Here is a 27,390-nt window from a genome sequence, read left to right as displayed (position 1 = left end):
TGAAACTTGATTCAGCTTGTTTCATTTAACTCAGCTGGACTCGTTTACATCAAGTACTACGTATAGCCATCAATCATCTGTAGGAGCGGATCTATTGTAGGACGGGGGGGGGGGGGGCACGACCTTCCAAGGTAGAGGAAGAGTTAGGGCCACAGAGATCCGATCCGCAACCCTTCTCGGAGGAAACGACTCTAGCTCAGGACCTAAGACACGGAGGAAGCCACAACTGTGTACGACGATGCCACCATCAAGCTCAGAGGTGGCAAGGCTATGACCAACTTCTCCTATAACAAAGTTAGCCCTGCCTCTGCCGCCATCAACAACTCCTCCGCTCGGGATGATTCCTCCTCCGACAATCCCTTCTCCTCCCCTACCTCTATCCTCCGCTACATGTCGGACCCCACGCCTTTTGACTTCTTCAGCTTCAGCAAAGTCGACGCCTTCAGCCTCAACGTCGATCCTCCACTCCACTTTCCAGTGCTCTACCTCCCAAGTGGGGAGCAGGCAACGGTGGACAAAGAGTTCGCCGAATTCGATGTTGATGACTTTCTTATCTTTGAGCTAGTATGACCTCAAATAATGACACTGCTCCTGTCTTAGGATCTTTTTGTGCCTCCTATCTTGCCATAATGAGAGTACTAAAATTTGTTATATAACGAGTGGGTATTTTCCTTCATTTTCATCCTTAAATTATTGAGCGTTAAAGCTGTGAGAAATTTTCATTAGCAAAGGAAATGAATAGGGGTATCAAAAATGAATCAAATCAGACGACTAAATCTAAGTGGATCCAAAAAATATCAAGTTTAGGTTTGATATTTTCAAGTTCAAGTTGAAGAATTTTCGGGTTAAATTTTTTTGGATTGAGTCGGGTCCGGATTGACCTAGGTTGATCCGAATTTAGGATTTAGTGGATTTTTAGGATTAAATCAAATTTTATTATAAAAATTAGGATACTTTTATATATATATATATATTAATATCAATATTAGTATAATAATATTAGAGTGTTAAGATAAAAGTATAGAATTATAAGAAAAATGGTAAAAAAAAAAATTGACAGGTTATTTGGTTTATTCGGGTCAGGTTCAGATTAGTCGGATTGATTAGATTCAAGTTTAGGAGTTTTGGATTGTATTTGAGTTCGGGTTGAGATTTAAAAAAAAATTCAATCTGACCTGAGCTCAATTTGATCCATTCAAATTGACACCCAATGAGAGTGAATGTGTAAAAAGTAGATCAAGTAATGTGTTTATTAGTAGTATGTGATGGACGGATGAAGTAAATGTGAAATAACAAGCAGCAGAGGAAGAGTTTGGGTTGTCGGGCGAAAGGCTAATCACATTGCTCTGTGATGACGTCTTCATAGAGCAAGTCATCCTATAGCTAGGAGACACATCAATCCTGCTCTCAAATTTAAAATTCTAGATCTATTCCTAATCAGGGTTTGGAGGAGCCACATTCTTTTACCACCTTGCCCTTGTCAAGGTCGGCGGTGACAGAAGCCTACGGGCTCTCATTTTTTTTTCTCTCTCAAGGAGATAAGACATTTTATGTGTACAATGCTATGAGATAAGACATTTTATGTGTACAATGCTATCAGAAAATTTTAAGATTTTTCATTTTTAATCCCAATTTTAATATTTTTTTTTAGAAAAAGTTGATGAACAGATAACATCGAACTTAGGCTACTCACGGAAATTTTCCATCTGTCCCACGGAATTTTTTCCAAACAAGCAAAAAGAAAACCACAAATTAAAAAAAAAACTTTATTGATTTAGAGGAATGAATAGGTCAAAATTCTGAGACGACAGAATTTTTTTTTACAATTTTAACCGGAATAAATTGACTTTGATATTTAATTTAAATGATATAAAACAATATCAAACAATCAATAATCAAATAAATTGACCGGAATAAATTAATTTAATTTAACCGGAATAAATTGACTTTGATCATGTGAGCAGCTTGAGTTGATAAAAATTTAGTTATATCCATTTGATATAAAAACAATCAAATAAAAAATAAATTTATATATTTGACTCATTAATATTTAAAACAATATTCAAGAATAAAAGTTCTAAACCATATTATCAAATCTTATAAATAATCAAATAAACTCTCAAAACAAATAAATAAATTTATAATATCAAAGTCATTAAATAAAATGAAAAATGAACTCGATAAATGAATAAGCTCATGAACAAAAAATCAAATCAATTTTAAACAACCATTTCAACCACTTAATTCATTTTAAATTTGATATGACTTAATTAACTTGGTTGTTTTTTTCAAATAAACTAGAACATAAAATTTAGCTCGATTTGAGCTATTTACGGTCCTAATTTGAACCAGCCAATTCCATCTGATTGCACATCTCAAAACAAAGGCAAGATATATTCAACAAAAACAAACGTATAATAAAGATCCCCATTTATTTATCAAATTACGCTGTCTCTCCTAAATTCTTGGTGATTTCACAACAAAATTAGTATGACAACCAGGACATTCTTGAGTCACACATATTGGACGCCTTCGCCAACTACGACCTCCCCAATGCGATAAGCTCCAGAAGAACCTTGGCATTCTAATAGAATTCCTGGTGCCGTATCCTTGCTCACTACAAGAACCATGCCAATTCCCATGTTAAAAGTACGTCTCATCTCGGAGTCCTCGATATCTCCAGCCTAAACACGATTAGACATTGTTAATTTCTCAAGTACTTTTGCATCTGATATTAAATGATAAAAGTAAATAGATATTATACATGTGATATGAAGTTAAATCCAACAAGAAAGTAGAAGCAGAATCTAACTATTTTGATTGATAAGGGCATGGAGAATAACTATCGTGCACAATGCTTGTAAAAACATTATTATTACCTCTTTTAGCCATTTGAATAGAGCAGGAATCTCCCAAGAATCTGTAAAAATTTTAGCTCCGAGTCCGGAAGGAAATACTCTTGGGATGTTATCAGTAAACCCGCCTCCAGTGATGTGAGCTATTCCTTTTACATCCCACTCACTGAGAATGTCCAACACCTGTATCACATACGCAAGAGACTTGAGAAATCAAAGTTTGGGTGCCTTAAAAATGCACAAAAAGGAACAGCAATTTCTAGGATAAACCTGCTTGACATAGATGACGGTGGGTGCCATTAAAGCTTCACCTAATGTGATGCTTTTGCCGTTGTTGTTTTGAAGCTGGTCATTTAACGAAAGACCACTCTGTGACAGAACCCTATGAAACAATAGGGGTGTCAACAACTTTCAGTTATATTGATGAACTTCACAAGAACTTGAACATTATTGTATTTAGATGATGTAATTAGCAGCTGCATAGGTAAATGTTAGCTGCCATCTATATGAGAGTACATTAATCAGTTCTGACACATGGACACTCCGGCTGATGGTAGAACTCATCACTAATAAAAGATCACCTCTTATCTAGATAATTAATTGTTTCTAAAAAATTAAGAAGGCCAAGAATATGATATGATTACCAACCTTCTGACCAGAGAGAAGCCATTAGAGTGCACACCACTAGCTGGAAGACCGATAAGAATGTCTCCAGCCTCAATGCTCTTCCCATTGATGACCTTATTTTTCTCAACAATGCCAACAGCAAATCCACTCAAGTCGTATTCTCCTTTGGCGTAGAAATCAGGCATCTCTGCAGTCTGAACACAGAAAAGAAATTGTGACCTTTTACTGCCAATAGAATAGTGATGGCAGTGCCAAAAGATACAGCAGTTTCTCCCATTATATTCAGTTGGAAATGATCAAAGGCGAAATATGGAGAGGATATGGTCTGAACAAGTCAAAACAACAACATTCTAAATAAAGTATTTTTTAAAGAAAAATGCATGATCACTATGTTATCAAGTGCATGGACTAACTTTGAACTAGAAGGTAATGATCAAGGACAGTCTTGCAAGGATTACCTCCCCTCCCAATAGGACACAATCAGATTGCTGACATCCATGAACAATTCCCTTTATCACCTACATAGATTCATAGAGATGTCAAAAGTTCCTAATACGCTATGTTCAAGAAAAGTTAAACTGTAGTATTTCAAAAAATCTGGAAAGAAATTTCAAAATTTTGATGATCGATGGTAATACCTTTTCAGCAAGGTCAACATCAAGATTACTGGTTGCAAAGTAATCAAGGAAGAACAATGGTTTTGCTCCAGAAGTAACTATGTCATTCACACTCATAGCCACCTGTCAAAACGCATAATGCAAGGTCAGCTTAACATATATGGTAATTGAACCAAGCAAGCAATGATGGCTTTTTACCAGATCAATCCCAATTGTGTCATGGATACCAGTCTCAAATGCAAGCTTCAGTTTGGTGCCAACACCATCAGTGCCAGCGACAAGGTAGGAGTCACCTGTAAAATAGATGGAGGCTGAATAAGAAGCCAGCTTGTGTCACAAAGGGATTACCAGGCATGGCGTTTTCTTGGGTTATAAACATGCCTTATCTAATAAAGGTTATTGCTATTTTCTCAGTGAAAAAAATCTAAAAGCAAACCTATTCTTTACAGCGATTAACAGGAACATAGTTAAGGGAACAAAAGGATACACTAAGGATACATAGACACAAACGGCCATAAGCCTGGTTTAGCCTAGAACCAGGCTACTGAGACTAGGAAAGTAGGAATGCAAAAATATAACATCAAATCAAGCCATATATGGACTAATATGAAGGGCAGTTTCCATATATAAGAAGTCAGTAATCACCTTGGTGGTTGAGTCATATTAGGCCTCATGCCAAAATGAAGCAATGATGGAGAAAGTAGCAATCAACACAGGCATACTATAACTGTCCAACTAATGGGATAAAAAACATTGAAGATGTTTAACTACAAAAATATATTAAAGTTTCTTTGTGCTCCAAAGTGAATACAAGCATAAACATAATTCAAAAGTCCAATTAGGTAGGTCACTATATTCGCCAAGTAGATTAATAAAAGAAATGAGAGTTCCTCTTAGGCAATCCTTGGGATGCTAATCTAAGCATAAAGGACAACCTGGTGTATGAGGCTTCTCCAATATGGGTCCCAGGGTAGGGTTGGACCACATTGGATATATTGTACACAACCTTTGCACTGCAAAAGGTTGTTTCCATGGCTCGAATCTGTGACCACAAGGTCACATGATAGAAACTTCACACGGATGCTAATCTAAGCATACTAGCTTATATTTGAACAAAACCTAGGCCTTTATCAATGAAAGGCCATAACCAAGTTTCATAACAAATATGGCATGTCTTATTATATATAAATACATATATAAATATTATACTTTAATGAAAACACAATCACATGATTATATCTAAATATCCCAAGATAGGGAGTCTATACAAGAAACTCAAAGCCACTTAACCATGATAGCCGCTAAATCATATCTTGAAAACTAGGATTTCTAACTCCAAATTGACGATCATTTCTATTGTGCTTATTCAGGTTACAAAAGTTAATAATAATAATAATAATGCAAAACTAACTAATTTAACAATGAGTAAAACAGTAAATGCTTAATACAATTCATATAGAAAAGTACAAATTTACAAAACATTTTAAACAATGTTATCAACAAACATGATGTCCAAAATCATAACAAAAAACACTTGACAATCTTCAAAGCATTATACATTACAAAGCAAGCCAAAAATACAAAAGAAAGAATGATCCCGAAGTCAAATATGAAAATTTTGCCCAAACTATATATATATATATATATATATATTAAAATTCACACAATCACTGTAAGTTTTGCTTGGTTGCAACAAATAAAAAATAACAAATTTTGATTATATAAAGAAATACAAATTTAAGGGAGGGAAGATGGAAAAAACCGAGTATTACTAGTACAAGAATAGGAATCCTAAGATCAGTTTATGAAGATATTTTCTGAACAAAATGCTTAAACCACATAGTAGATAAAAAATTGATTACTAATGGAAGAACAAAATTGGGATTAGAGGTAACTATTTCTCAGTGTAGTACGGACACTCCAAAAAATATTTTTTTGGAGGTGTCGGACAAGGACACGGACACGACACGCAAATACGCGTGTCGGACACGGCAAAAACCGTGTCATTGACTTTTTACAAGTTTGACCAGTCAGACACGGCTAGGACACGGATGAGACACGTTTCCGGACACGTTTGGGCACAATTGTAAAAAAAAAAAAAAAAAATTTTGAGGGTAAAATTGAAAAATAATAAAATTACGAGGACTACTTATTCAAACAGAAAAAAGCCGTAACTTACTCTCCCCACTACCGATTCTTTTTTTCCATCGCGACAGAACTGTTTCACGCAACCATCTCCTGCGCTTTCGCCGCCAACGCTCTCCACTGTTCGCCAGCGTCTTCGTCGTCTGCCGCTGCTCGCAGAAGTCTGCCACAGCACCACTGCTCGCAGAACCCAGCAATAGCTCGCCGCTGCTCGCAGAACCCAGCAGCAGCTCGCCGCTGCTCGCAGAAGCCCGGCGTCGCCTGCTCAACAGCAACCCTCGCAGAAGCCAGCAGAAGCAGAAGCAGAAGCCAGCAGCAGCCCGGCGCTGCTCATAGAAGCCTATCGCTGCTCGCAACAGCCCGCCGTCGCTCGCAACGGATATTATGGTTGATCTAATATGAACATAGTTTTCTATTCTAGGATTTTTTAATTTTTAATACGATATATATATATATATATAATATTTTTTATTTTTTAATAATCGTCGTATCCTAGCCGTATCGTGTCTTATATTTTTAAAATTTTTCGTATCGCCATATCCGTGTCGTATCCAATACGATACTTGTATCTGTATCCGTGCAACATAGCTATTTCTCCAGATGAAGAAGAAGTTCTTGAAATTGAAAGGATAGATGGAATTAAAAAACCTCATGCACTTGGCCCCATGGATAGATATACATTAGTAATTGCTCAAAAAAATGTGGGTTCAAGTGTGAGTAAAGTGCTTCGTCAAAAAAATATAAATGAGGCTCTTTTCAAAGAGAGAACTCAACAAGTTCAATAATATGTTGGGAGATGAGTTTATGAAAATGCAATCTCATTCAATGTTGTTGATAATGATAACTTCAAGCAACTAATGGAGGCAGTGGTCAATTTGGACCAAGATTCAAGCCTCCAACTCAATATCAACTTAGGGAGCCACTGCTGAAAACTGAAGTTAAAAGAACAAAGCAACTGTTGAAGAAACATGAAGAAGAATGGGTAAAGAATGAGCGCTCGATCATGATCGATGCATGGAGTGATAAAAAAGAAGAAGCATCTTAAAGTTGTGTGTTAATTGCAAGACGGGTCCTACATTTTTAGAGTCCAAGGAGTCTTCAGACGAGACATATACAGCTGAACATATTTTTGAGTATGTTGACAAATGTGTTGAACAAGTAGGAGCTCAGAATATTGTTCAGATTGTAACAAACAATATCACAAACAATATGACTGCAGCTAAATTGATGAGAGAAAAGTGACCTGGAATTTTTTGGAGTTCATGTGCAACTCATACTGTTAATCTCATACTTGAAAGTATTGGCAAGCTTCCACGATATAAAAGGGTAATTGAGTAATCCAAGTCTTTTACCATTTTCATTTATGCTCATCATAAGACTTTGTCATTGATGAGAAGTTTCACGAAGAAGAGAGACATACAGGTTCACATCAAATTTCCTCACATTGCAAAGTTTAATTGAAAAAAAAATCTAGTTTAAGGGTCATGTTTACAAGTGATTTATAGGAGACATGTAAATGGTCAAAAACAAACAAAGGAAAATTAGCTTACTCTACTGTGATGAGCATGAGTTTTTGGAATGGTGTGACACTTTGTTTGAAAAGATTTGCTTCTTAAGTGGGAGTTCTTCAATTGGTAGATGGAGATAGAAAGTCATCTTTGGGGTTTCTATATGAGGTGCTTCTTCAAGCTAAAGAAGATATCAAGGTGAAACAACATGGAATCAAACTATCAGCCTATTATAGTGATTATTGTGTCAAAAATGAAGGATAGACTTGATACATCACTACATATCACTGCTTTTTTTGTTGAATCCCTATTTTTATTATAAAGATAGTCTTATTGCTCTTTATGAGGAGGTCGCGACAGGGGTATTTGAATGCATGGAAGTTATGCATTCCAATGAGTTTGATATACAAGATACAGCTATTAACAAGGAGCTTGCAAAATATAGAGAGAAGACTGGGTTATTTGGAAAAGCATTGGCAGCAAAAGCATGTGAAAAAAAGGATGATACATTTAATCCATGTGCATGGTGGAGTACATACGATGCTCACACTCCCAACTTGCTAAGAGTGGCATTGAGGATACTCTCATTAACTACAAGTTCATCTGGGTGTGAAAAAAATTGGAGTGCATTTGAAGGGATAAGCTTTTAACTTTAAGTCTTTAATTAAAGTAAAAATGTAAAATATTAATTTTTAAAGTTTATATTCATATTACTAACTATAATATTTACTCTCATTTTTTAGATTCATATAAACAAAAGAAATAGGTTGGATGTCATCAAGTTGAACAATCTAGTATTTGTCCAATTATGCTAGATTGTTAAACAAACAAAAAAGAGAAAAAGAATGGAATGTTGATGTTCTTCTTGCAAAAGATGCTTCTAATGCACAAAGTCGGATTGTGGATGGTGGTGAAGATGATGAAGTTGAACTAGGTTCCGGGCGCACTTGGCAAATGGTTGATAAAGCAAGTGGAGCAAATAAAAATCTACAACTCCCAAGAAGTTCTAGAGTGAGAGAACTCCATGAAGATGATTTTGCATTCGAAGAAGAAGAGGAGGATCACAATGATAATATTGACTTTGTGTCCGATGAAGAACAAATTATTGAAAATTATGGAGAAGAAGAAGTAAAATAAATATGAGTCTATGAGATATTAATATATTATTAGTTGTATAATTTTGAGCTCATTTTGTTAAGGCATGACTTATGTTATTCGACAATTATATTTTGCTTAGTGGTTCACAATGATGTAATTTTGTGAAATGCATTTGTGAATTTTTGCACTGACTGGTTCACAATATGTTTGCTTGTGAACTGTATTTGTGAATTTAGCACTTATAGTTTATTTTTTCTTTCACTTAACATGACAACGATGAAATGCACTCTAGTTGATCCATGTCATTCACTGAATTTAGTACTTACTGTTTTAGCACTTACTGAAATGTATTATGCTTGTGAACTACATTTGTTTATTTAATCTCATATTTTCATGACATTCATAAATCCACTCCATTCAAGGGATACCAAGGAATTTAAATGTTTGTGAACTGCTTGGTATTTAAATGAATATGAATTGCTTGAGAACTGCTTGTGAATTTAAATGAATATGAACTACTTGAGAATTGCTTGTAAATTTAAATGAATGATTCAGTTAAATTTCATTCTAGTTGATCTTGACAAAAGTTGTTTTAGCACTTACTGTTTATTTAATCCATGCCATTCATTGAATTTAGCACTTTTGTAATCTCAAGAGATAGTTTAAGACATAGTTAGATCTCCATTGCCTGTAATAACCTTGACAACATTCATATTTGCATATGTCCACATAAATCAAGGGATACCGAGGAATCCGCCTAGCGGCGCCTAGTCTCCACCTAGACGGTCTAGGTGTTAGGCGCTAGTCTGCCGTCAGATTAGCACCTAGCGAATTTTAGAACCTTGATAAATATTATGCTGGAAAACACACAATTGGATCTCCAAAACAAAACTTCGGTGGTTGAATATTTGAGCAGTGAGGATTCTGAGCAAAAATCTCATCTCTCGTACGGAGGTATGTGACATCTCACTCCAAATGGAATTAATAATCCTATCAAATCCCACCGTACCACACAGAGGATGTTATTACTAATTACTATCCAAATCCCATCAAACCGCGCGGAAAATAGAACTTTCATGTCAAACGAGGCCCAAGAGATATAGAAATTACCTAACGGATAAAGGCCGCCGAACCCTCCGATTCCGGGCGCCATCTTGGCGATCCTCCGAACCAGCTCTGAACCAGCGTCGATGTCCACACCGGCATCTTTGTAAGTGAGCCCGCGTACCTCTGACCCGGATCCTGAACACGAGATACTCATTCGCCCCATTCTCGCCGATCCCGCCGGAGTAGGAAGCCGAAGAGGCCGCCAGGCTGTGCTTGATCCATCTGTTTTCGAGGCCAAAGGCCTTCCTACGGAGGCCGTGCAGCGAAACAAATGCTCCGCCGGCGACCTGAAGCTCACGCTCATGGTAGAAGAAATGGCAAGTAGAGAGGGCTTCTTCAAAAATAAATAAATAAATATATTTTAATTTAAATTTTTCAAGATTTTTTTAAAATATTATATATATAATAGAATTCAGAATAAACACATTACTATTATTTTTTTAAAAATAATTATATTCATATAAATAAAAATAATATCCGTCTTTGCTATAGAAAGCAATCGTACCTTGCTAGTTTTGGGCCCACAAAAAAACATATAATGCTGTATTTTTTTAATAAAATAATTGACATTAATACAGAAAATGATAGTTTATTTATACAAATAAAATAGCTAATTAATTAACACATATAAGATGTTTGACAGTAGTTGAGACATGCTGCTAAGTAACTAGGCATGAAAGAAAAAGAGGCAGACAAGTGAAAGATGATCAAATGTATGACAGAGAAAGTAGGTCAAGATGGTCTTCAAAAAAAATTCAAAAGTTCACGGACTAGTTCTTGAATCTTCATACCTTAAAATTGTACATCTTTGACAAAATTTAGATAAAAACAACCAGTCCTAAAGAAAAGCAAACATAATGGACATGAAAATAGAAAGCAGTAGGTAAAATAAAATATAATTGAATTTTGATTATATATTTTTCTCCATCTTTCAGTGTGAAGTCACTCTGGATTGTGGGATTTGTTGAGTAACTCGAGGATTTCGGTTCTGCTCCTCACGATCCTGAGGAAGACCTCCCTCACCTGCCGCTCCAATGGATCTAAGTTCTCCTTCATGGCGTTGCACACCTCCGCCAACTCTTGCACCTCCTGCTTCAGCTCCACCTCCTTCTCCTCCGCCAGCGGCAGCTCCACCGTGTCCAGGAATTCCGTCAAATGGCGGCTGCATTTCTCCATCTGGTAGATCTCCTTCAACAGCCCCGACGTGTTCTTCCTCTCTTTCTTCTTTGATTCCTCGAAGATCTTCTCGTGCATGGACGTCATCGGCGCCGCCCACAGGAAGCTGCGGGGGACCGAGGGGTGGGTCTGCAGACCGCGGTCCTGGCACGGCACGGCGGCCACGAGCGACCACATCACGAAGAAGAGCACCGAGCTCATGGTGTAGACGGGGACGGCGAGGCCGCCGGTCGAACTGACCTCGTTGCCCCTCGGAGCGTAGAGGTTGTTCCCGATCCCCTGGAGCTGCCGCGCGGCGGACCACGACCGGGAGACGCTCCAAGTGAGGTAGCGGAAGTGGGCCGCCGAGGCGACGGACCCGCCGCCTCCGCGCTGCGGTGGGGGTTCCTTGACAGAGCGGCCGAAGGAGCGGTTGCGGTGGTAGAGGAGGATCGAGCCGCCTCCGGAGGAAGGGGTCTCCTTCTCGTCGAGCATGAGGATGTAGAGGTCGGCGAGGGCCTTCTGGGCGCGGCGAACCTGTCCCTCGCCGAGAGGTTGACCGCCGTCGAGTGCGGCGAGGGCGATCTCGAGGTGCTGGCGCCACAGGCGGAGCTGGTCGACGCCGTCGCGGACGGCGTTGCAGAGGTCGAGCGCCTTGACGGCGCGGTCAAAGAAGTCGGAGAGGAAGCGGTCGAGGGGAGGGCGGGCGAGGTGAGCCTGCTGCTGCTGCCCCTTGCTGCAGCTGAAGAGGATCACCCGGAACTCTTCCTGGCAGATGAGGAAACTGTCGAGCAGCTTGCGGACCCAAGAGAGGGAGAGCAAATCATCTGCACCGCCGCCGGAAGATAGATCGTGGAAGAGGTCAGACACGTGCTTTTGGAACACCTCGAGTTCGAGGTCATGGGAGGCCCCGCCGGCAGGGGAATCGTGGTGATGGCCGTCGACGCCGTGGACCTGGTCGCGGCGGATGCTCAAGATGGAGCGGCCGATGGAAGCGAAGGGCACGGAGGAACCTTGGAAATCCGTGGCCGGCATGGTCGCGTCACCCAACCGGAACAATTTCTCTCGACAATTCTTCGACTCCGGTGAGAAATCTGTGGATTTGAAGATATCGGAGGATAAAAACTGGAACGTAAAGCGGATCAGTAAATGGAACGGTGTCGCAAGACCGACAAAGAAAGGAAAAAGGAGGAGATGCCACGTGGCCGGTTGGGAGACGAGGTCGGACCCAATCCTGTCGAATTACGGACGGTGGTTAATGGTTATATCAAGGTCCACTTTGTTGACTGGATAATTATATTATATTCATATTTTCAATTATTTAGTAATAAGTGACTGAGATAACTTTCGAGCATGGCAGTTTTGTATAATCTACCAAATATATTTGGTCTGTAATCCAATTCAATCAAAATACCTTCATTACTATGTTAACACATTTGTATGTCTACAGACCACAAACTACTTGTTTTCTTTTATAACATCCTTACGGGTACAAAAGCATTTATACACATCATACGTACACTCTTCGCATACCAAAATTCTGCGCAAATGCCTCCATGAATGATGTGATCGGAATATGATCCAATTTGCGAATCAAGCTTACCATTCTGATTGGCCATACAAGCTTATCATTGTGTCAGTTAATCTCAGAACAATCTTGAGCTTGGATCAGCCAAAGAAACTGTGGTGATAAAACTCATCAAAGGAAATCCGTTGCACTGAAAAAACAACAAGACAAAAAAAGATAAGGGGAATATCATAAAATGGTGTATAACATCACTTTTCATGATAAAAGTACAGTAGTCGAAGACACACTAGGATTCTTGCGCAGCAGCCTAGTACATAGATCTAGGGAATCTACACGTATGCTCGAGAGAATTTGTTGCGAAAATGGAAGTGTATTCGTCTCTTCTATATTTCGCAGAAGCTGAAAGATAGAGTGTAAAAAAATAACAATGCAATATCCAAGTTAACAATGGTAAGCATATTATCGGAAATAAGGTACCTGAACATTGTTTTTGCCACAGAAAGGTGGAAAACCATTCAGAAGTTCAAAAAAAACTGCACCGACACTCCACAAATCAACCTGCATCCAGAATAATAAGTTAATTCTGTATCAAAAAGGGGGTGCATCTGGATTTCTTTACCTTATTATCATATTTCTGGAACTTCATGACTTCTGGAGCCATGTAGAAAGGTGTTCCACAGACCATGTTGGCATACTCACCGGGATGAATAACTCTGTCCAAAAGTCTTGGATATTGGACAAGCATTCTTGTTTTGTGCAAAAATAGTTTGTATTAACACTTAGTTTCTTGTCATTGTACCTTGCCAGATCGAAATCAGCTATCTTTAGCACAGCATCAGAACTGGGAGCTGAGAGCAGTATATTCTGTTCATCATAAATTCAGTTGTGAGCAAAATAGGAAACTAGTAACTAAATAAATACGAATATAATATCCTGCACCTCAGGTTTCAAATCCCTATGAATGATGTGGTGAATATGCATCACCTCCAAACCAGCTCCTGCAATATGAGGAGATACTAATGTCCCTCCATAGTGTTGGCACAACTATAAGAACCACCTCTTCAGACAGTTTAGTCTATTAAGAAACCCACATACCTAGCTGTTTCATGAATTTTATAGTTGTATCCTCATCAAGATGACCAGTGTGCTTGATGAAAGTGGCCAAATCTCCCCCAGGGCAGAATTCCATGATTAGAAATATGGATTCCTCGACCTGAAATAGTATTAAGAAAGACTTCAAACAATTTGGTGAAATTAAATAAAATTAAGGATTTAAAGTACGTGTTCCTTCTAACATTTCAATGATTCCAACAAAAGTAAATCTAGTTACTCATTTCCATATAGAGATGTTCAGGAATGCCACATTGATGTGCTCCATTATTTTGCGTCTCTCTTCCTTATTTTTTGGAAGTTATCAAGTTATAGATAATACTGAGAAATATTGAAAAACATGTAGGGATTATCTAGTAACATGGCAATATTCCCACCATATAATTCCATCTCCTTCATCTGCTAGTAAAAATTGTTTGATTTCCTAAACAATTTTACAGAAGAAATTTGGCATTTGTAACTAATTTGAAAGATAATCCAACAACACCTATGTTGAATTCTACCAGTAGCAGTAGCATAAGATTTTCAGGAAATCTCTCTGTTATATAACCATTAGAATGGGTAATACCACCTATAATTTAGACTGAGCATCTCAGATATTCCATACTTCTCCATGCTGATGTTCCAAATAAGTACTGAGAAGTTTTGTGCATGACCACATTGCGAAGCATCAATATAGAGGCTAAAACCCACATATAATATGGGCAATATATCTAGTTGTTAGTTAAGATAGTCAAGTAGTCATACCTACTAATAATATCGAGTTAACCCATAATTTCTAAATCATATATTAAGGATCTCAAATTTAAGGAAAGATATATTTGGAGGATCAAACTTTTATCCTTCACTTACAAGGTACACCAACAAAGGAGTCAATTGTAAATGCGAATTAATGAGTAGCAACTAACTAGCTCAGTCAATATTGATATTGGTTGATAATAGTAATTCACAGAAGGCAAATAGCCGTTGCTTGGTCACGGTTCTCACATTTCTTCAAGAAACATGTTCTGAAATTCCTTTGGTCATGTATCCACTGAAGACAAACAGGATTCATTCATAAGCTTCAGCGAGTTAGGCGGCGTGGCACAATTACAAGATGCCAACAAACTATCACACTAGAGCAGCAAAGGTAGCCTGAGTTGTATCCAGAAGGCAAATTTGTTCAGATCCATTTTCTGATAATTAAAAATAGTATATATATGGCCATATATCATTAAAATTCGCAGTTGACAATTGTCTATGGGATTTTATCACTAGCAAATTGGTTCATAGTCTATGGCTAGTCAATTACCAAAGAAAATATATTCTATCTCTTCCAAAATCACTACATGAAGCAAAAACTCTTAACTTTGTTATGCAAAAGGTGTTTTTCTATTTCCCAAACTAAAAGCTTCAAAACCCTACTTCGGCGGGCTGCCACTGGCAAAACAACAAAACAAATCAATAGAAGTTGAAGAAATTGACCTGTATGGAGTCGATCAGGCGGATGATATTTGGGTGTCTAACGCTCGCCAGGAATCTCAGCTCGCAATCGAGGCAGTCTCTCAGATTCCGGCTGAGCCCAGAGAGCTTTACCTGCTTCAATACCACCGCCTGCCCACTCGACCGCTGCACCGCTCGCCACAAAGTCGATGCAGACCTCTCGTCTGCCAGCCTCTCCATCACCTCATAATCCCTAGCAATGGCGGCCGGCACGGGTACCCCCGTCGTCGTCCCCACCTTCCCCATCTTTCTCAATAATCTCAGCTGAGAACTGAGAGAGTGAGAGTAGACATAAAGCAGGCCACAAAATGGGCCGAGGCCCAATTATGTGTCAAAGTGAATCACTAGACTTTGGGGATGAATATAATAAATAAGGATAAGGATTGGAAATATGAAATCGATCCAATTCCCACTCACGAAAAACATAGAAGTCGACCACGTAATCCTATTTTTTTTTAATACCTTCCACTGCATCGGACGGCCTCCATTCGATATAAAAAAAAGGAAAGGACACGATCTTTCTTGCTCCTCGACATGTTTACCTGTTTTTTGTTTTTAACTCTTCTGCTTCGAACAGAAACGGCAAAACTCACCGCCTCCTCTCTAATGGCGACGACGGCGAGCCAACCCCCGAAGCCCATCGCCACCGCCACCATCATCGGCTATCCCGCTCCCAACACGGGTGCGCCGCCCCTTTCATTGCCTGTGACCGCCTACCCCGCCGCGACGCATGTCAACCGCAACCCCTACTTCATCCCCTTCGGCGGCGGCTACAACGGCCGCCCCGCCCCTTCCTCCCGCAACGCCATCTACCGTTGGATTTTTTTATCCACGGCCGCCGCCTTCCTCGTCATCTTCGCCATCACCTTCCTCCTCTTGTTCATCCTCCGCCCCCGCGTCCCCGACTTCTCTGTATCCTCTGCCACCGTCTCCTCCTTCAACCTATCCTCCCCATCCGACGCCGATCCGAAGATGTTGTCCTCCTTCGACATCGCCCTCTCCATCTCCAACCCTAATAAGAAGAATAAATTCTGGTACGAAGCGCTCGTCGTGGAAGTGGGCTACGATGGCTACATCCTCGCAGCGACGACGCTCCCTCCGTTCGACCAGGACACTGGAAACTTCACAACGCTTCGGGCGACTCTAGTGGCGGCCGGAGACTACGTAGGCACCGACGTGGCGACGGGGATGTCCGACGACCGGGCGAGCGGCGATAGCATGGTGTTCCAGGTGCTGGTGGAGTCGGGGATCTGGTTCAAGAAGAGGCTGTGGGGGACGAGTGGGACCACCTTGATTAGGGTTTACTGCGGGGACATCAGAATAGCGTCTGCGAACAAGACGGCCAGATCTGGGTCGATGGTCGGGCCGGCCAAGAAATGCCAGGTTGAACATCTTGGTAATTTGCTGAGATGATCAGTTTAAGCATCCTCTCCTTGCGTGCAAAAACTCATATTTTCTACTTTGTCTGCCGTCTGATAATTCTTGTGCAATTTGAGGGCAAAAACTCATCTAGGGTTCTTGAGGGCATTTTCGATATTAATAATGATTTTTTTTTTTAAAAAAAAAACAAATCACTATCGATCCAACACCATGCTTGCTTCTCTGGAATGAGACTTGCCATGATTGATCATGATTTTTGTGAGAGTATGGAACATTAGAAAAGACTTGGGAGTGATTATAGTTTTCGGCCTAGAAGGTTTTGTTGAACTCGCCAAGATTATTCTCATCCTTGAAGCGATTCCTCATGAACTCCATGATGAATCTGCGATCCACCTCCCAAATTTTGGTGTACGGTGTGGAACCGATTAATTTGGCCTAGAGCTTCCATGGGTTTCAGGGCTTTCAAAGCTTCTTTTACTTTCTCTGTCATATTTGCCTTAAGCATGAAGCATCCTCCACCCTCTGCTTCCTTCCTTTGCGACTAATGGACAACTTGCTTCTACAATTTAGCGCTGCATTCAGTTTTAAGTCATTGTATCCTTGCTCTCTTCCTTGGGGTGATTGCCTTGGTATGAAAAAATTTGGTGTTCCCCATCTAGGTCTGGATTCAAGCTTTTCCAAGCTAGCGGTTTGGATGCTTTACACTATCCTTTGTAGATGCCTTTTTAGTCTAGATAAAGCTCACTTTATTTACTTTTGATAATCTAGGTGTTTAGGCTTCCCCACATTAATCTAATTAATCTCGGAGATAGAGACATAATTTATTTATATATATTAAGATCTTCAGAATGTTCATTCATATTTTAATTTTAATCCGCTACAGACTTTACCATTGTATCATTCTTGTGGAGACTAGATAAAGTCCACCTTTTCTCGCCCTGGATGTGGTCTAAAACTTGTTTACTCCATATCTCCGACTTTGAGTTCAAGTAGATGTTATTTTTCTTTGCAAGCTTTCTACAAAATGAAGACAAAAAAAATATCTTTTATTATATTAGATTAATTTTATTTCATATCCTTTTAATTTCTTATTAATTATAAATTTATTTAATTGGCACAGTATAATTGCAATAGTAACTAATGGCCAGTGTGGGCAGCTGCCCCGGGCCTATGCAATTGCAAGCTCTGCTCATGCACATGATAATAATTTTATTATTGGATCTACACTCAACACTCAATGGGCAAGATATCCGCGAGGCATCTCGCAACACTGCTGCAAGAGATTGAAGCAAAGCTACGAGTTGCAAGGAAAAAAATGAAAGTTCGTTCAAGGATATAAAAAATAAACAATTATACATAATTCTTTTTTTTTTTTTTTTTTTTTTTTTTTTTTTTGACAAAGAGTGGATGCGTATTTCTTTCTCTCCCTCTCTCGTTTGCGCTTGCAAATAAACAGGGCATGAGGACGCGGAGGAGGGCAGTGAGCTATCGCTGACCATCATACAACGTGAAATTAAAATGAGCATTATAATTTGATGATGGACATTTCTTACATAATTTGAACCATGGGTACACTAAAATGTGTCCTATCAGACTTTTCAATTTCATTTGACAGTCGTTCCGGGGAGTATTTCTCCAAACAAGAGAGCAAAATTATAATATGAAGGATCCAAAAATTAGGGGTAATTTAGTCAATTTATGGATGAACGGAAACCCTAGATTCACATGAATACTATATAAGTTGGTTCGCCGAGAAGACAAGAGAGGAGAGGTGAGGAAATTAATATCGGCGAGGATGCAGATCTTTGTGAAGACGTTGACGGGGAAAACCATCACTCTTGAGGTCGAGAGCAGCGATACAATCGACAATGTCAAGGCCAAGATCCAAGACAAAGAAGGTGATACATCTTTTCCGATAAACCTATATATTTTTTGTTCTTTTATCTTCGTGTTGCTTCTTGTTTGTTTCCTTTTTCTTTATTTTATTTGATTTTCTCATTTTGGTCCGTTTTTAGGTATTCCACCTGACCAGCAGAGGCTGATCTTTGCCGGGAAGCAGCTCGAGGATGGACGAACGCTAGCAGATTATAACATTCAAAAAGGTTCGATTTTGATTCTCTTTTCTCCGAGCTCTATTGGGGTTTCCTCTGTTAATTCAATGGTTTTATTAGAGTCGACATTGCATCTGGTGCTGAGACTTAGGGGTGGAATCATTGAGCCTTCTCTTATGGCTCTTGCCAGAAAGTACAACCAGGAAAAGATGATCTGCAGAAAGTAAGCACCCAACGGCCTTCCCTTTTTTTTTTTTTGTGAAGAAACTATCTTTTTAAGTTGCATATCTTCTTTGTTCATTGTGCAGTATCGTTTAGTTGTTTATTGATACTTTGATTCCTTGATTCTTATTGATGATGAATACATGTTTTGATTGGAGTTTTGTTTACCGTTAGCAACAGTAACCGTCAGTGTAAAATGGAACTATGGCTTAGAGCCTCCGTACTTTATTATGCTGTAGAGCCTGCCACGGGTCCGTAGATCTAGTCTCTTATACTCCATCAGCTGTCCTTTATCAATTGGAAGCTGGTTTTCATAGGTGGAACATGTTACCTTTTAAATGCGAAATATGGCTCCTGAATGAAATATGTAGAATGCACATATTTCTGACCATTGTAAAAATAACGTGGCATCTCAAGCACCATTTTCTCGTATGATATTTACTTGAGATAGAATATTGGTTTTTAAATTTTCCCTTGATCTCAAGCTTGTTCTAAATCCAAATGTTGGCCCCCACCCTCCTGTTTTATGATTCTGTGTCTTGTTTTATAGTTAAATTCCAACATACCATGCATTTGAAATTATTTTTATGTGTTAGTAGTAACACATTCCTCTACTAACACATTCCTGCGCTAATATATTGTTTAGACTTTATCATCTTGTGCATTCTTGTTTTTTATGAGCTCAAACCATTAGCTAGTAAGATGGTCTGTCTCAAATAGATATCTGCATTGTACATCATCTGGTGGTGGTAGTTCTGTAGAACATATGCATCAATTTAGCAACGGAGTATACTTAAGAATGATAGATAAGGCAAAACGATATTATACTATTCTATTGGGTTTGCCATCTTCAGCTTCAAATTTTTTACTTTTTATTACTGTTTCATAATGCAGTTCCATGGATTGATAGTCTTTTTCAGAATTTTACTGTGTCTCATATTTTGCTCTCCTGTTGGTAAACCTTCCATTTTATTGTTTCCAAGTATGATAATCTGTGTAGACTAGGTGTGGCAGGGGTGATGAATCAATTAGATGTGTGAATGAAAGTTTGTCTAATGAGCTAAACTTTTGAGGCATAATTAATTTCTGACCTGCCTGCTAGTTAGCATTCTATGCTGAGTTAATGCCTACTTTCCGTTTCAATGCAATCAGTATTTCCTTTTTCCTCGATCTAAGGTGTCATTAAGCTTAGCATCATGCACAACACAATCCTTTTGGTTAGATGCTCTTGGCTGCAAATTTTTTCAACTAAACTTTTGATGCCATTGTTAAATAGTGGCTGTCTTAACTATTTCTTCTGCCTGTTAGGTGTTATGCTCGCCTGCACCCAAGGGCTGTTAATTGCCGTAAAAAGAAGTGTGGCCATAGCAATCAGGTAACCAATCATCAATTTCTTTTGTATGCTTTGATGCCATTTTTGAAATGCAGTAGATTGTTGTTGTCAATCCTGATTGTATCCATTGTGATCCTCTTGTAACCGAGCCAGATTCGTGTGTTTATCTATTTTGGAATTAGTCTTTTGTGTTAACTATTTTGCAGTTGAGGCCTAAGAAGAAGATCAAGTAAGCTTGTTGGTTCCATGAGTTTCTCTTTTATGCTGAGGCACATTGATGATTACTCTCCTGGAAGGCTATTTGATTTCTGTTCTTTTTTCCATAAACACTTGCTACATTTGTTAGTGTTCGAATGTAGTTAAATCTTCGAGTTCCCTGTTTGGGCTTTCATTTTCCAACAAAGCATCCATTTTTGTGTTTACTTCGGCTTGTGATGATTTAAAATTGGTACCTTTATCTGCTCGAAGCTATTGAAATGGGTCTTCCCTTGTATCTTCTCATGCACTCTAAAACAAATTGTTCTATAACATGCTTTTGTTCTTCGTATAAGTCGGCCCTTTTATAACAAATTGTATCAAATAGGTGTTTCTTTAAAAATAAAAATAAAAAAGTTTAAAAGGACGTTCGACTAGATATAGATGTTCCTAAAATAAAAAAATTAAAAAAACATTCTACTCCCTATTTTGTATTAAAAATACTTATAAATTGGAGGCTCTAATCATTGTTTTGGGCCATAGTTGTGATTATATTTTGTAAAGTTAAATCCGTCAAATAAGCTTTGGGGGTTATAGTTATTATATCAACTCTTTATAGTTGTATAATGTCCAAAATTGGAGGGCTAGGGTGATAAATTTATTATAATGAGATAAAAATCAAATTTTGGTAGATGTATATCCTCACAAAAACTCCTTCCATCCTCTAATGACTTGGTGATCAGTTATAAGTTAATCCCATGATTTACGTTTTTTCACATAACTTGGAAATTGATTGTAAGGAATGAGCTTTAATTCTACATGAGATGTTTTAAGGTAAGGTTGTTGATTTATATTGTATCATAAATATTATAGTTGTGAACAAATGTATAAGGAAAGATTCTCTTACGCGTGGCCCCGTGGGATGCAAATACAAAGTCCGGATTGCACTAAATTAAGTTGACTAGTGTGTAAGTACAATCTATGTGTGTTGAATGTCAAATCAATTAGGGCAAAATTTATCTAAGTGGAACAACTAACATTTTGTCACGTGAATTATTTTTGCTACTGCTTAAGTATGGTAACAGAAGCATAAATCAAAATTTAATGATGATTCTCTAACCTTTCAGATAGTAATAGTCAATCATTGATAGTTAGTAGCTATCATTTAACTTAGGCGTTGAATAGTCATTACTTGGTCATTCAACACAACAGGAGGTGAGTGCACCTATATAAGGAGGCAAGATCATAAGCAAAGAAAAGTAACAAAAGCTATAGCAAAGAAGATAATCTTCATCGACCTATATTCCCTCTCGCTCTCATCTTCTCTATAGTGCATCTTTTGCTCAGCAGAATACCCGTGATAGCATTCGGGTACCTTTTAATTCACCGTACTACTAGTGCTTGGTGGAGATCATGGTTTACTGTTGTATTCTAAGAAACAAATGACCCACGACAACCTTGAAGCACAACTGGAGGTGTGACAAATATATTTTAAGGGCACTAGGTTATACACAAGCCTTGACATCATTTCTTCCTGATTTAAGCAGTCAGGCGATCTCACTCCAGATTCAGTTGCGACATCCACTCAGGAAAACTTCCTAAGCACTTCGTCAAGCACACATCTTCTCGGACTCAATAACACTTCATTCAACGAGAGCACTCAAGCATCTCGACCGCCTTAAGAAATTTCCTGAGTACTAGGTGTTTGACGATCCACTCAAAAGTTGGCGAACTCTCTAGACTCGGTGACTCAACACTTGGCATACTCAGCTGACCTAATACTCGGGGTACTCAACCGACATCCCATTCAGACTTAGGAAACATTGGAGTAGCAAACCTCGCTTTACTCGGGAGACCTTGACCGCGATCAGAGAGGTCCCACTTGTGTGCGAACAACCTAGCAGCTTAGCCTAACCTTCAAGTAGGGTTGTAAAGAGCCGAGTCAAGTTTTTGGGTGTTTAAGCTTGTTTGATAAGATAACCGAGCCGAGCTGAGACGAGCTTAAAATGAACCAAACTTTTGAAATGATTGTTCAAACATGACTTAGTTTATTTTTTATGAGCTTGAGCTTATTTGAAGCTTGGCTTGAGCTTGGTTCATTTAGATGTTATCGAGCTCTCAACTTAAACTTGGTTCGAGCTTGACTTGAGTTTGTTTTGTTTAGATATTATCAAGCTCTCAATTTAAGTTTGTTTGATTGTTTGATTACTTATTGAGCTTGATAATTCAAACTTATTTGTTTATTTTATTATTTATTTAGTATATTGAAAAGAGTTTTATTAATGAATATGATTCATGAACATTATTCACGAACATTGTTCATGAACGTTGTTCACAAACATTGTTCACAAATGTTGTTCATGAACGTTAACAAGCGGAACACATATGTGTTCAAGCTTATTTATTTAGTTTAACGAGCTGTTTAAACTTATTTTTTTAATTAATCTGGTATATATTGAACGAACAAAAATAAGCTCTTACCAAGTCGAATACCAAACTTGTTCACGAATGCTTAGTTCATTTACAGTCCTACCTTCAAGGTTGACAACTTAAGATTATTAGCTCAGGCTGCTCAACAGATAAATCTAATTTGGATTACACTCCTTGTATCTCCAGCAACAAAGATTATCTAACAGTCTTAAAACAAACTCATTTCTATTAAGATGACCATGAAGAGTGTTGAGGTGCAACAACCTCAACACGTGATGACCCCCTCTGTCTCAATTGGAAATGTTTCAATCAACCACAAGTAAAGGCCAAAGAAGTTAACTAGGTTGAACTTCAAGTGATGGTAACATAAGATGCTCTTCTACTTGGCCATGCTTAATCTGGCTCGGTTCTTGATCGAGGAACCTCCTAAGCATGCTGATGATACTACTGATGCTCAGATCACAAGGAGATGAACATAGAGAACTCATTGTTAGACTTTGAATTAAGGAAGACAACAAGAGTTCCGAGAGAAAGTTGTTCTCTCAAAACTTAAATGGAAAAATCTCCAGTCTTCCAAGACTGGACCAAAGGAGACATAAGTAAATAAAAGTTCTTTAGGAAGTGCTTCAACTATGGAAAAGTCGATCATAAATATTCGAAGTGCAGAAAGACGAAGAAGAAGCAGGAGGCCAACCTGAATGAGGGACTATAAATGACCTCTATGTCGTGGTCTCCAAACTAAACCTGGTGGATTCAAACTAGCAATAATGGTGGATCGATATTAGTGCCACCAGATATATATGTTGCAACAAGGAGCTGCTTCATAACTTTGAAGTAATCAAAGATGGGGATAAACTATTCATGGGAAGCTCAACAACCTCAAACATCATGGGCCAAGAAAAAGTTATGATGAAGATGACCTTGGTTATAGAGTTGACTCTTAATAATGTGTTGTATATTCCGAAGATTCGAAAGAATCTAATATCAAATCACTATTAAGCAAATATGACTTCAGCATTATTTTAGGTTGGACAGAGTTGTTCTATCTAAAAATGGAGTATTCTTAGGAAATACCTATGTAATCAATGGTTATTCAAGCTTAGTATAATAGCTATTAGGCCTAAGGTTAATAACATTGAAAAACGCTTCCGTTTATATGTTTAATTCTTTGTGTTTGTGTCATGGTAAACTAGGACATGTTAATTAACTACGATGTATTGCATAGATTAATTAACATGTAATGCATATTTTCATTCCACCTTGACCTGAAACAGAAGTGTGAGATTTGTGTTGAAGCGAAAATGACAAAGTTATTCTTTCAACATGTAGAAAGAAGCAACGAACCACTCAGCTTAATTCACACTGATGTGTGTGACTTAAAAAGGTACACCGACAGATGGTGGGAATAAGTACTTTATCATTTTTGTAGATGATAATCCAAAATACTATTATATGTATTTTTTCAAAAGTAAGGATGAAGTTATAGAGAAATTTGTTCTCTAAAAGAATGAGGCTGAAAATTAACTTAATAAAAGGATTAAGACAATTTGAAGTAACCAAGATGGTGAATATATATCATCATTCGCTGAGTTGAGTGTTGAACATGGGATCAAATACGAAATAATAGTTTGTTATACTCCTCGGTAAAATGGAGTTGTTGAGCAAAAAAATCACACTTTAAAGGAGATGATGAATACTCTTCTATTGAGCTTTAGACTGCCAGAGTTCATGCGGGGGAAGTTATATTAATATCTCATTACTTTTTAAATAAAGTGTCCTAAAGAAATTAGATAAGAGTCCTTATGAGTTGTGGAATAGAAGACAATCATCCTATAAATATTTGTGAATGTGAGGGTATTATCAAAGCTTTGGTGTCTAAACTGAAAAGGATTAAGATAGGACAAAAAATTATTGATAACATATTTATTGGATATGCACATAATAGCAGTACATATCAGTTTTTTATGTATAAGTTACAAATACTGAATATACATATAATTCGATAAAAGAATCGAGAAATGTCTTGTTCTTTAAGCATATGTTTCAGTATAAGACCCGAGATGAAGCAAGTTCTGAAAACAAGTATATGAAATACGAGAGAAGAAAGATAATGAACTAGTTGAGGTTGAGCTCAAACTAAATAAAAAAAGGGTGGAAAAATCCTACGGAATGAATTTTATCACTTTCATATTGGAAAGTGAGCTCCAGAGTTATTCAAAAATAGTAAGCTCTTCTGATGAACCTTAGTGGAAAGAGACTATTGCATCTGAGATAAACTCTATCTTGTAAAATCACACTTAAAAACTAATGGATCTTCCTCAAGAAAGTAAACTACTAGGTTGTAAGTGTATCATTAAGAAGAAAATAAAATTAGATGACACAATTGATAAGTACAGGGTTAAAATGGTAATTAAAGGTTGCAAACAAAGAGAAGATCTTGATCACTTTGATATTTATTCTTTGGTATTTAGACTAACTTCCATTATAATATTGTTAGCTATTTTTATTCAATGGAATTTAGAAATAAATCAGATCGATGTGAAGATAATTTTTCTAAACGGAGATTTTGAAGAGAAAATTTACATGAAGTAACCTAAAAGGTTTTCTGTGTTAGGGTAGAATAATAATTTTTGTAAATTGATGAAGTCATTATACGACTTAAAACAAGCACTAAAGTAGTGGTATGAGAAATTTGATAATGTCATGAAAGAATGTGGATTCAAAATTAACGAATGTAATAAATGTGTCTATATAAAAATCATATAAAATGACTATGTCATATTGTGTCTATATGTAGAGGATATATTTATCATTAGAAGTAATGATAATATAATCAAATCCACTAAAGATATATTGAACTCAAGATTTGACATTAAAGTTATGGGTTTAACTGATTTGATTTTATGAATCAAAATTCATAGAACAAGAGAATGACTTGTTCTTAGTCAGTCTCATTACGTGGATAAGATTCTTGAGAAAATCACCAAGGGTGATAATGCATTGGCATGAACGCCTATAGATATGAGTTAATATCAATCAAAAAATTGAGAAGAAAGTATCTCACAAATATAATACTCTTAAGTGATTGGAAGGCTAATGTACTTAATGAGTTGTACACGATCGGACTTAGCCTATGCAGTAATTAAATTGAGTAGATACATGAGTAATCTCGATGTTGAACACTGGAAAGGGATAATAAAAGTACTGAGGTATTTAAAATATACTCGTGAATATAAATTGTACTATATCAGATATCCTACTATGATTGAAGGATACAATTGTTAGAGTGTATACTAAAAACCTAGCTTTTTGTAAACATTTTATTTTGAAATAAAGAATCACATTGGTCAAATGTCTACATTTATATGCTAAGTGTAGTTGTTCAATTAATTTTTATTATAGATAACATGGTGTGTTGTGTCACACACAGAAGATCATGTTATCAATTCCTTATAAATTATAAACAGTAGCTCACGACTAAAATGGAAAGGAACAAACCATTGGAATAGTCGTAATGTAATTTGGTATTAGTTTATCTTAACTATAAAATTACACTAGTACACTCTGAGTGTATTGAGCAGGACCATTTAAGGTAAGTTCTTTTTATACTGATTGAATAAAAGAACAAGACTTTTGTTATTATGGAAGTGTGTGCTCTTAATCCTGATATAATAACAAGCACATATATCTAGTATTTATTTCTTTGACTTATCAATGGGTGAGATTTAGTTCGATAAATCAAGAGGCTCGATAAGTTAGGAAATGATATTATTTATAGTGTGTGTTGTTGATTATAGAAGGAAATTGTGTCCTAGTAATCTAGGTTGATGATGTCCCCAAGAGGAGCTCATAAGGATTGTCATGTAAACCCTACAGGTGGACTTAGTCTGACATGACGATGAAGTTGAGTGGTACTACTCTTGTAACTAGATATTAATTAAGTGAGTTATTAGTAACTCATTTAATTAGTGAGCATTCTATATCTTAAACATAGGGAGACTAACACACTTATGATAAGAAGGAGCCCATATAGTAATATGGGATTGGTGCAGTAGTTCAATAATAACTCTTTAGTGGAAAGAGATATTATTGATGAACTCGAGTTGGGTGTTCGAGGCGAACACGGGAAGCTCAAGTTCATCGGGAGACCAAAACCAATTCCTCCTCTCGGTCCCTATCGTAGCATCTTATTTATAAAGTGTCATACCCGCTCATACCCACCTTCTTACCCACCTTAAGGTGGCCGACCAAGCCAAGCTTGGAGCCTAAGCTAGGGTCGACCAAACCAAGGTGAGTTGGTTTCATTAGGTGGTCGGCCCTAGCTTGAACCCAAGCTTGGTGTGGCCGACCACAATAAATTAAAAGATTTTTTATTTTTTAAAATCTTTCTTATGCGGAAGTCATGGTTTTAAAAGAGAGTTTAAGATTTAAATATTTCCTTTTATAGTTTTCAACAAAAGATTAAGTGAAAGGTTTGATATCTTTCCTTATTTGTAGTTAAAAGGAAGATTTTAATTTTTGATAAAACTTTCCTTTTTGTAACCATC

At 37.6% G+C, this 27,390-nt stretch overlaps 6 protein-coding genes and 1 non-coding gene across 7 annotated transcripts; 4 read left to right on the top strand and 3 right to left on the bottom strand.

The window, feature by feature from the left end:
• The first annotated feature begins 270 nt into the window (after positions 1 to 270).
• Positions 271 to 570, top strand: LOC122031440 (pathogenesis-related genes transcriptional activator PTI6-like). Its single transcript, XM_042590558.1, has one exon. It carries the CDS (start codon positions 271 to 273, stop codon positions 568 to 570), a length of 300 nt encoding a protein of 99 aa, XP_042446492.1.
• A 1,808-nt stretch (positions 571 to 2,378) lies between these two features.
• On the bottom strand, positions 2,379 to 10,289 carry LOC122032776 (phosphoribosylformylglycinamidine cyclo-ligase, chloroplastic/mitochondrial-like). Its single transcript, XM_042592086.1, has 8 exons — positions 9,961 to 10,289; positions 4,298 to 4,392; positions 4,121 to 4,222; positions 3,941 to 4,000; positions 3,504 to 3,676; positions 3,126 to 3,237; positions 2,880 to 3,038; positions 2,379 to 2,684 (listed from the first exon to the last, which is right to left on the bottom strand). The coding sequence occupies exons 1-8, from the start codon at positions 10,259 to 10,261 to the stop codon at positions 2,514 to 2,516; spliced, it is 1,173 nt and encodes a 390-aa protein (XP_042448020.1). The 5' UTR covers positions 10,262 to 10,289; the 3' UTR covers positions 2,379 to 2,513.
• A 439-nt stretch (positions 10,290 to 10,728) lies between these two features.
• On the bottom strand, positions 10,729 to 13,220 carry LOC122031171 (protein ROH1-like). The gene is made up of 3 exons (XM_042590302.1): positions 13,118 to 13,220; positions 12,928 to 13,039; positions 10,729 to 12,830 (listed from the first exon to the last, which is right to left on the bottom strand). Exon 3 carries the CDS (start codon positions 12,145 to 12,147, stop codon positions 10,900 to 10,902), a length of 1,248 nt encoding a protein of 415 aa, XP_042446236.1. The 5' UTR covers positions 12,148 to 12,830; positions 12,928 to 13,039; positions 13,118 to 13,220; the 3' UTR covers positions 10,729 to 10,899.
• Positions 12,759 to 15,720, bottom strand: LOC122031439 (serine/threonine-protein kinase ATG1t-like). Its single transcript, XM_042590557.1, has 10 exons — positions 15,695 to 15,720; positions 15,215 to 15,503; positions 15,155 to 15,169; positions 13,736 to 13,853; positions 13,580 to 13,638; positions 13,440 to 13,504; positions 13,260 to 13,353; positions 13,118 to 13,198; positions 12,911 to 13,039; positions 12,759 to 12,830 (listed from the first exon to the last, which is right to left on the bottom strand). The coding sequence occupies exons 1-10, from the start codon at positions 15,718 to 15,720 to the stop codon at positions 12,759 to 12,761; spliced, it is 948 nt and encodes a 315-aa protein (XP_042446491.1).
• A 118-nt stretch (positions 15,721 to 15,838) lies between these two features.
• Positions 15,839 to 16,645, top strand: LOC122031438. Its single transcript, XM_042590555.1, has one exon. It carries the CDS (start codon positions 15,839 to 15,841, stop codon positions 16,643 to 16,645), a length of 807 nt encoding a protein of 268 aa, XP_042446489.1.
• Positions 16,646 to 18,352: 1,707 nt separating this feature from the next.
• LOC122031172 (ubiquitin-60S ribosomal protein L40) lies at positions 18,353 to 20,717 on the top strand. Its single transcript, XM_042590303.1, has 5 exons — positions 18,353 to 18,510; positions 18,628 to 18,714; positions 18,784 to 18,886; positions 20,194 to 20,260; positions 20,425 to 20,717. Exons 1-5 carry the CDS (start codon positions 18,408 to 18,410, stop codon positions 20,449 to 20,451), a joined length of 387 nt encoding a protein of 128 aa, XP_042446237.1. The 5' UTR covers positions 18,353 to 18,407; the 3' UTR covers positions 20,452 to 20,717.
• Positions 19,890 to 19,985, top strand: LOC122033219. Its single transcript, XR_006126458.1, has one exon. It is a non-coding gene; the product is annotated as a small nucleolar RNA Z266 (small nucleolar RNA).
• Positions 20,718 to 27,390: the final 6,673 nt, after the last annotated feature.

This window comes from Zingiber officinale, chromosome 11A, assembly GCF_018446385.1.
Source record: "Zingiber officinale cultivar Zhangliang chromosome 11A, Zo_v1.1, whole genome shotgun sequence".
NCBI lineage: Eukaryota > Viridiplantae > Streptophyta > Magnoliopsida > Zingiberales > Zingiberaceae > Zingiber > Zingiber officinale.
Note: the sequence above shows the minus strand (reverse complement) of the source record. Positions and strands in the feature narration are given on the sequence as shown.

Bases quoted from the DNA above. Each gene is read 5' to 3' on its own strand.
- LOC122031439 (XM_042590557.1), bottom strand. From the start codon at position 15,720: ATGGAGGCCGTCCGATGCAGTGGAAG. The intron at 13,354-13,439 runs GTACAATGACAA...ACTTTTGGACAG, and splicing joins GCTGATTTCGATCTGGCAAG to AGTTATTCATCCCGGTGAGT. The intron at 13,040-13,117 runs GTACCTTATTTC...TCTATCTTTCAG, and splicing joins GTGGCAAAAACAATGTTCAG to CTTCTGCGAAATATAGAAGA.
- LOC122031172 (XM_042590303.1), top strand. From the start codon at position 18,408: ATGCAGATCTTTGTGAAGACGTTGACGGGGAAAACCATCACTCTTGAG. The intron at 18,511-18,627 runs GTGATACATCTT...GTCCGTTTTTAG, and splicing joins CAAGATCCAAGACAAAGAAG to GTATTCCACCTGACCAGCAG. The intron at 18,887-20,193 runs GTAAGCACCCAA...TCTGCCTGTTAG, and splicing joins GAAAAGATGATCTGCAGAAA to GTGTTATGCTCGCCTGCACC.
- LOC122031171 (XM_042590302.1), bottom strand. From the start codon at position 12,147: ATGCCGGCCACGGATTTCCAAGGTTCCTCCGTGCCCTTCGCTTCCATC.
- LOC122031438 (XM_042590555.1), top strand. From the start codon at position 15,839: ATGGCGACGACGGCGAGCCAACCCCCGAAGCCCATCGCCACCGCCACC.
- LOC122032776 (XM_042592086.1), bottom strand. From the start codon at position 10,261: ATGAGCGTGAGCTTCAGGTCGCCGGCGGAGCATTTGTTTCGCTGCACG. The intron at 4,393-9,960 runs GTAATTTCTATA...TCTATTTTACAG, and splicing joins CGGCGGCCTTTATCCGTTAG to GTGACTCCTACCTTGTCGCT. The intron at 2,685-2,879 runs GTAATAATAATG...AATCGTGTTTAG, and splicing joins TATTCAAATGGCTAAAAGAG to GCTGGAGATATCGAGGACTC.
- LOC122031440 (XM_042590558.1), top strand. From the start codon at position 271: ATGACCAACTTCTCCTATAACAAAGTTAGCCCTGCCTCTGCCGCCATC.